At 35.1% G+C, this 9,020-nt stretch overlaps 1 protein-coding gene across 1 annotated transcript in view; it reads right to left on the bottom strand.

The window, feature by feature from the left end:
* Positions 1-3,094: 3,094 nt before the first annotated feature.
* The window catches only part of Nup75 (nuclear pore complex protein Nup75), a 7,831-nt gene continuing 1,905 nt past the window's right edge, over positions 3,095-9,020 (bottom strand). Inside the window, exons 5-10 of the mRNA XM_017612660.1 lie at positions 5,125-5,237; positions 4,962-5,066; positions 4,523-4,650; positions 4,277-4,467; positions 3,679-3,835; positions 3,095-3,603 (exon numbers count right to left, since the gene is read on the bottom strand). Of these exons, the coding sequence (XP_017468149.1) occupies positions 3,478-3,603; positions 3,679-3,835; positions 4,277-4,467; positions 4,523-4,650; positions 4,962-5,066; positions 5,125-5,237 (820 nt within the window). The 3' untranslated portion in view covers positions 3,095-3,477. The remainder of the gene's footprint in view (positions 3,604-3,678; positions 3,836-4,276; positions 4,468-4,522; positions 4,651-4,961; positions 5,067-5,124; positions 5,238-9,020) is intronic.

Raw genomic sequence — 9,020 nt, 5'->3', positions numbered from 1 at the left:
CGCAAGATATCGCACACCGTCTTCAAAAGAGTCACAACTCAAAATAATAGTTTGTCAGAAAATGCGAAAAACTATTTCTTAGCACATGATAATCATATGGGCAAGGGCGACTTTACCTTAGGTTTTTTTTTTAAAATTATAACAAAAATTTGCTCCAGCTTTTGTTGAAAGGTAAATAAAGGCTGTGTGTACATTTTCAGCACATAATCTCAAAACTGCCAAATTTTGAGTTGAGACTCTTTTGAAGACGGTGTGCGATATGTACACGATTGCTAATCTAAAAAGTTGAATCATATTCATGGCCATATATAATAGACATAAATATAATCATTACCTACTAGCTTATGCGTTACTCAAACAGTTACATAACTGTAAAATTGTAGTATTATATAAAATTAACAATAATCTCAATTAGAAATAATAAACGATCGGTTCACCGAGTAAAAAAGAATAGGCAGCAAAAATGGTTCATGAAGTAGTGCCCACGTGTTAAGGGTGTTGCATATCGCTACCCTTATATAGAAAGGCCCTCCTAACTCATATAGTCGCTGAAAAAGCCGTAACTGACTAAAATCCTTTATTGCTTAAAATGATGTTCGGAATTGTAATTCTATGAAATGCATCATGGATTTTCACTTAGTTACGGCTTTTTGTATTTCAGCGACAATATGATTTAGGACCTTTCTATATTAAGGTAACGATATGTAAATGTATGTAGCATTTGCATATTTTAATCCAAGCGAAATCAGTTTATTCTAAAAATTAGGGTGCGTTCGAGCTACGTAATAATTACCGCATTATTGCAGCCTTGTTGCTTTCCTGATGACTTGTCGCTAATGCAACTGAAAATTTTCTAAAATGCTGCAGAAATTGCGCAGTAAAAATTTTTATGTTGCTTTTAATTTGCCAATGATGAGCCATATTCACGATTTGCAGCAACAGCTGTTTTATCCATTAATAAACCTTATGGAAGGTGGTCACCTGGAACGACTTCCTGTAAAAACCTGCAAATCGTGAAGCATCTGGAACGCAACCATTTATTGCAGCTCGAATACACCCAATTTCCATTCAATCAATTAAAACTAAACGTACCTAAGTGAAAGTAATAGCTTACCAGAGATAGAAAGTAATCGTTATTTCTTTTACATTTTTTGTAATCATTGCATTTTTTAATCGTTATAATTAGGGGAAAATTTATCGACCATACACTCAGTCTTAAATACTGTGCTTACAAGCAATTGCTTCGGTTCTGTACAAACACTGTTTATCCAGGTGGCAGAAGAATTAATTGTAAGTGATTGCGTTTCTGCGTATTTAAATATTAGATAAAACCAGTTTTAAACAAAAAAGTTGCATGTCAAGGTCCGTATTTGACGAGGATGTCTTTTAACTGTTGAGAAGCTTTTTTATATTAAGTTCACCATTGACGAAAGAGCTCAGATTGTGAGATGTAGGTCTCTATTTCTTATCGTAGCACCAACCTTTCTCCGGCATGTAGGTCTCCGTATTTCCAAATAAAAAAAAAAAAACTTTCCGATATGATGTTACTTGGAGTTCTAGGAATGGGTAACACTGCCTTGCGCGGCAGTGCCGGAGTTGCCGCCCCAACCAATATATCGACTGAGTGGAAGATCGATCTATCTCGGCAGCCAGTTCGAAAACGCCGTATCTCAAAAAACTTTCCAAGAACGGCCTATTTCAGAATTTGGTTGAAGAACGCCCTATTTCAGAATTCTTTTCAAAAAATGCCTATCTCAGTTGCCGATTCAAAAACGTTCTATATCCGCACATTTTCAATACATTTTGAAGTGAGATATGGCATTTTTGAATCAAATTCTGAAATAGGCCGTTCTTCAACCAAATCCTGAGATAGGGTGTTTTTCAATAAAATTCTGAAATATGGCATTCTCAATAAGTTTTTTTAGGTAGGGCGTTTTCGAACTGGCTGCCGAGAAAGGTCGATCTTCCACTCAGCAGTCGATATGAAAAACGCTAGCGCCATCAACACATATACAATTCGCCTTAATTCATTTGGGGTATTCACAACGGTGTCGTAAGCGTCGTATTGTTGTATGTCGTAAACTTTAAACGCATAAAAAATATATTAAGGGGATTCGCAAAGTACCACCAAAGTCATATTATGAATTTTCGCAGTGTTAAAATAGTTGGTTGCGGTTTCAAGTTCTCTAAACATTTATTTAAGCTTTTAAAGTTTACGTCATACAACAATACGACACCGTTATGAATCCCTCAATTGAAAAATTACACGTACTTTGTTTTTGTTTTTGAGCGAGACCGGCAGAAACTTAAGTATCTTGCCAAAATTAAAGCTTTTAGTCAATAATGATGAGAATATCGTGGCATTTACTACATTCCTAGCAATTAAATTCACATGACCCCACTGTATGTTGTGTTACACTGTATGACGATGGGTACTGTGGTGACACTCAGATGGCACCGTGTTCAAATCAGTACGCTGCGCTATTGCGCTGACACCATAGGTAGCGCCGACGTTATTAAGCTAGCGCCATAAAATTGCGCTATTACCCATGGCTATGGAGCTCCTGAATAAATTCAAATATATTTTTATTTATTTAATTTTGTAGGATTTGGTCCAAAGTCGTTCCCGTGCGACACGTTCACATAAGGTTTATTAAAGGCGAAAACAGCCTGTAAAACCTGCAAATCGTGAAGTACGGGAACAGGCTATATGTATTAGCTGGCTCTACACATTTTGAATTTGTCAAATGGCAGGTAAAAAATTGTATAAGGCGGAAAAAAACCGTTTCGTTTAAATACGTTTTAGTTCGGGTTACTTTAATTTGATTAATTTTGATTTTCGTTTGAATTAAACTGGATTGAGCCTGGATTAAGTGTGTGAATGCTATGAGTGCATACGCGTATAATTATTCGTATTTGCGATGCAGCTTTAGCGGTTCGTAATAAAAAAATTGATTATGATATTAAAATATACCCCCACCCCCTCCCCGCCTATAGTGTGCTTACTACAATAAAAGTTGCAAGCTTAATAGGTGGATCGTTAATAACCCTTTTGTTGTGTTATCCTATAGTGTGAAAATAAAGATAGTTCTAACATTGTATGTAACGATTTTTAAAACGTAATTTCTTCTATATTATTAGTACTTCGTTTTTAAGCATAATGTAATGTTCACTCGCCGATTTTTTATATTTTTTAAGAAGTGTACTGGGTAAAATGTACGCAAAGTATATTTTTTGCAAAAAACCGAATTAATTTGATAAATATGGCTTTTAAAACTCGCAATATTAAGCATAACTACAAAGAGCCCCTAAAATGTAATTATTTGTTAACCTTTTCGTAATTTTTTGACAGGCCAATATTTAGGCGTGATTAAGAATTAAATTAATTATTTTTGTCTCTAAAACTGGTGTAGATGTAAACAGTTTGTATTTAGCATTTTAGTTTTAAACAAATAAATATTTAATGATAATTAGTATTCACCCCATAATAGTGTTTTCGATTATAATAGCCCGAGACAAGTTGCGAGCACAAGCAAGACGTAGTAGGTTAATAATTTCTTCAATATTTTCTATTCGATAGTCCTTAAGAATTTCGATTGGCTCCTAAATGAAAAAAGTTGTAAATTTAATATGTGTACATATTTGCATATTTAATTAAAATTGTTAGATAAAACTTACATCAGGATACTTCTCCAGCCGCTTTTTCTTCTTATCAATTAACGGTACCAGCTCGGATTCCAAGTGATGTAGAATCGCGCATGTCTCTTTAGAAAGTATTTTTGGATCTTTCGATTCCAGTAAAGGAATGGAATCAATCAGCAATGAAGGCCAGAAGCTGAAATTGAGTTTAAAAATTTTAAATGTGCACAATACAAATAAAAAGATTAACACAAATATTGCGAGTGTCGACTAGTAGTAGATAAACGACTATTATTCGACTATCGCTTTTTCATGGTATTATGAATGTCGATTTCTAGTTGAACAAGCGACTGTGAATAGTTTTTAGTTGCTTATCTTTCTTCAACTGTTTGTTTGTAGAAGGATGAGCGACTATAAACTATTAGCACTCATTTATTGAATGAGAAAACGACTTCGAAAATACCACGGATAATCGATAATCCACTAACAGTCGTTTATCTACTACTAGTCTACACTCACAATAGGGTTGTAATATATTGCAATAAAGTAGGGAGATTCTTGAAGTCTTGCGAAATGTTTGCATCGTGCAAGGGCTTTGCAATTCTTCGAGAATCCCCCTAGTTGTATAGAAACTTACTATTCTGGCGTAATCTTGGATTCCAGCAAGTTAACCAAGAGTTCCGCAGCTGGCAAAAAATCCCTCTTCCTATAAAATTGATAAAAATCAAAATATTTCACTAAAAAGACTAAGCGTGGGGAGATGAACATCTTGGGGCCAACGTTTGCGATAACATCTGGGCAAAGCATATCTCCAGTTTTTGAATAGTGCTGCAAATAATTTAATAACATAATTATCTGACACTAAAAAGAAAAAAATGCCTACATTTAATAAAAAATCCGCTATTGAAGTTACGTAGAGTGTATCCTTTGAGCGAATAGCCCACTCTAAGGCGTTTCCATAACGGTGCTCGTTTAGTGAAATTTTTGACTGTATTTTGCAAATTTCCTGCTCTAAAAAGCAAAACGTGAAAAAACATTAAACGGAATATTAGGCATATTATTGATCGTTCTTAGTTTGCGTTCAGACACGGAAACTCGAGCTGCTTATTATCGGCGATTTCTCTTTTGGTGTTGCCCTTTGCATTCACGCACAGAAACTCTTGTACGCAATTGTAGTTGTCTTGAATTACTCAGAGGAACGAGGGCACAAATTGTGTTTCCCGAGTACGAGCAACTCGTTACCCGTCCCCTTTCCTCGTCGCCCTCTCCCCTACAAGCTTCGAGTTGCTGCAACAAGTTTTCGTGTCTTAACATCGACTTACCAACAGCGAAAAATTGTTTCTTTTGTGCGATCCCAATAATTTTTAATGCTTGTTTCTCGGTACGTAACGGTATCTTCGTTAGTAGCATAGACAACGCCGCTTGACCTTTAATTTTAACGAAATAAAATATTCAATATGCTTGCAAATGAAACTGCGTACTTACCCTCTTGTCCGCAATGGTCAAGATAGTCCATGCCTAATTGCCACAAGGAATTCCGCGTCATTAGAGAGCTTCCAAAGTCATAAAGAAGTGAGTCCCGTAGTTTTATACAATCACTAGTAATATTTTAAATATTTTATAAGATATCTAGTATACATATATGTATATATATATGACATAACATGCGAGTAAATTTATATATCAACATCAATGCAAGCGGCCACATTTGACACTCCCCAAAAAGCCTTTGGGGAATTTGTATGCTACTACAACAACAACAACATTTTTTCGGAAATAAAATACTTTATTAAATACTAGATTTCCCTCTCCCGCTTCGCTGAGTGTAAGAAATTTCTGCGTGTTACATTAGGTGTAATTTATTTCAATAAAACTCATCTCAGCCAAAAACGTAGGAGTCTCTTCAAAATATGTATTTTCAAACTAAAACCTTCTCAAACCTCTTGTGTTACATTTTAATTGCCTTATTCCTTGAGTTCAAAGCCGATTTGAGGTTTTAAACAGGAGGCATCCCTCCTAAATGACGTATAGAAAGCATTATTTCAAATGATTCATCCTCATTGCGAGTCGTGTCGGATGCAAGTCGTTTTTCAAGAGTCGAATCGTATGGAAAATTTCATGTCATCGCCAAAAATTTCGACTCGAATAATGTATTAAAACGGAAAAACTTGGCAGCACTGCATAGGTTTCAACGATTTTCGTCGTTTACTTATTTCAGCACGACAGTAGATAATGCCAATGTTGTCGAGTGGTACAATTTAGCCTAAATTAGGACTTACGCAATGCAGCTGAATATGAATTTAACCATTTGAACATGTGGCAACCTTGATTCAAGTTGAACTTGATTTTTCAAACAGGAGGCAACCCAGATACATGTAGCTTAGAAATAAAGCCTTCTTTCGATGTAACAATAATGTAACAAACAAATAAACTCAAAGTAAATTTAATTTTTAAACCACAGCTCTCCCCTATGAGTTTGGAATTGATTTTATATACATACTAAGTATATTCATACCAAGTTTCAGTACTTTAGATACCACAAACATTTCCAGAGATATGCAGTATGAATAATTCCGTTTGTATGGGACGTGCCACACCCTCTTGTCTAATCCAGATAAAATCGATCCTATATTTTAAGTTTGACTAAATGAAATCAGTGTAACAAACAAACAAACTTTCGCATTTATAATTTGTTAAGGATAACGTTAGTTGATTTTCAAATTAATACGCCGTTATATTGGTATTAAAAGTCATGCCATAAAAAGAACGAAATTTCTTTTCATCTTTAGAACAGCTATTAGATTGGCGCTTACACAATATGTTATTGTTTGGCCGAGCTACTGCTTCGATTTGTGGCGTAAGCCTTGATGTTGTCAGTTTTACGCAGACTCCGAACGGCGATTGTATTGTATTGCATGGCCTGCCGAGGGGCGACCACTATTAGAAAACTTTTTTTTTATGTTAGGTGGAAACTGGGCTCGAACCTAGGCCCTGCGGAATGGTAGCGCACACTGCTAACCACTAAACCACAGCGGACACCAAAAGCTACTTGAGCTATTAATTTAGAAGGATTTTTGCTTCTCCTGTAAAAATTAAAATTTGTCAAATAGGGTATTTTACAACGATGGTGGTGATATGTATGTACATATGTAGATAACTATTAAAGTTTTTGGTGACACATAAACGAAAGATACTAGAGTACGAAAGTTTTAAGTAAATAATCTACATATGTTTGTATGTGAGAGGCTGTTGTTGTAACAGCATATAAATTCCCGAAAGAGTTTTGCACACATTTCCTCGCCTGGGTAAAAGATTCTCGTACGCGCCATTTTGACGATTTTTAGTTAAAGATGCAGTTCGGTACTTTAAAATAAGATATTCAGCCTTATCATGAGTTCCTTTTCCCCCGAACAGGCCCATTTTCAATTTTGGGTTCCATGTATTTACTATGGGCGGAATAAAAATTTTGGGGCGAACTTTTTTTCGGGCGAAACCCAGGATAAGGCAAATTATTTATTGCTCATATGCCAATTACTGATTCTAACAACCAATTACACGAAAGCAATTTAAGTGAAAAATGATTTATTTTCTATAGGAATTGACGGAATTTAACGTGAAAATGTAACATACGAAAAACTACTTTTATAAAAAGTGTCTGCAAAAGCTATATTAGTTAATGAAAGTTTAAGAAAATAGTATGGGTATTATTCATAAAACAGGTTTCCATACAATAATAATCAAGCTGTACAAGATAACATTAAATTTTCGTAAAGCTAAGATCCGATTATCGGTGCTATGGGCTGATTTTCGGCGCATCTCGAAATGCGGAAATCTGAGCTGAAATTGTGCTGACTATGTAGCAACCAAAATTAATATTGCTGTGCCGATAATGTGAACACTCTTTTGCTCATTGTACAACAATCAAGTTGTAAAATATGCCTCGAATTTAATCGGGCGCTCATGCCGTGATCAATTTCAACAACTTGTTTATTTTTATTTATTTTATTTAAAAAATTGTCACAATATGCAATAAGAATGTAGTTGTAAAAATTGTTTAAATATGTACCAATCAAGCACGATGGAAATCGGTACATACACTTGTGATCAGCTAATTAAGCCAGCAACATTTTCATCAATTTTGGCAAATTTTCCTTTTGTTTATTATTTTTCCATAAAAGTCTAGCTCATTATATAACAAACACCACATAAACCCAGATTTCAAACTTTGTGTCAAAATTATGAAAAATCTGCAAAGTTTCAGCTAGATTTTCAACCTCTTATTCAGATTTTTTAGAATTTTTTTGAGTATGCAGTTTAATAGCCCATTAAATATTAAAATATAGAAAAATAATAAACATTAAATAAACGAAAGCAAAATAGCCAAAATTTACCAAAATGTTGCTGTGATTAGCTGATCACAAGTGTATGTGCTATTTTCGCCGATAGCGGGATCCTAGCTTAAGTGCGGGATCCTAGCTTAAGTGAGGCGCAGTAGAAATCACAGCATTAAGNCACAAGTGTATGTGCTATTTTCGCCGATAGCGGGATCCTAGCTTAAGTGCTAGAAAAATACACAAAAACATAAAATTTTACTTGTAGCGGCATATTTGTTGCTGCAGCAACATTTGAGGCGCAGTAGAAATCACAGCATTAATGAGCTAAGGTTTGTGAATTTGTTAAAATACGGCTGTAAATCTCTAACATCGGTTTCCCATAACCTGCCGAAAGTATCATACTATATTATTTTACCCAGGCAACGATTTTTTAGACGTTCCGCCGTCCGGATAAGGGATTCTCGTTTGTTAATTTCAGCAAGTTTTGGGAAATCGCGATTGAAGTTTGGAATACAACCGCGATTGAAATTTGGAATACATTTTCCAAGGTCTCTGACAATTTTACTAGTTCAGAATATTTTTAAGTTATTGTATTTTTAATGTTTATTGCAAGGCGAATTAATATAAGCCCATTACAGCGTAGCTCAACCAACCAGCGTTGCCGTTTCGGTCCAATTGGACCAATATTCATTCTCCGTTGGTAGCTTGGTTGGTTTGATGAAGCTTTTGGTAGGCAAAATTGGTTTGAAAATACAATCAAATTGAACATTAAATTTGTTTGCTTAATTTAAGTTTAAACGTTCAGAACACTGCTTTCACTTTGCTTACACTTATAGGATTCTTTATTTATTTCTTTAGTTTATTAAACAGGCAATTTTCTGCAAACAAAAACTCACTTCCCAAAGCTATGACCGAATNTTTATTGCAAGGCGAATTAATATAAGCCCATTACAGCGTAGCTCAACCAATCAGCGTTGACGTTTCGGTCCAATTGGACCAAGGCCTGTAACTTCACCTCTGGTGTGAGTAAGCTCTGGTCAACCGTGA

The sequence above is a fragment of the Rhagoletis zephyria genome, unplaced genomic scaffold (assembly GCF_001687245.7).
Source record: "Rhagoletis zephyria isolate East Lansing unplaced genomic scaffold, Rhagoletis_zephyria_1.1 Rzeph_scaffold_00565, whole genome shotgun sequence".
Classification (NCBI taxonomy): domain Eukaryota; kingdom Metazoa; phylum Arthropoda; class Insecta; order Diptera; family Tephritidae; genus Rhagoletis; species Rhagoletis zephyria.
Note: the sequence above shows the minus strand (reverse complement) of the source record. Positions and strands in the feature narration are given on the sequence as shown.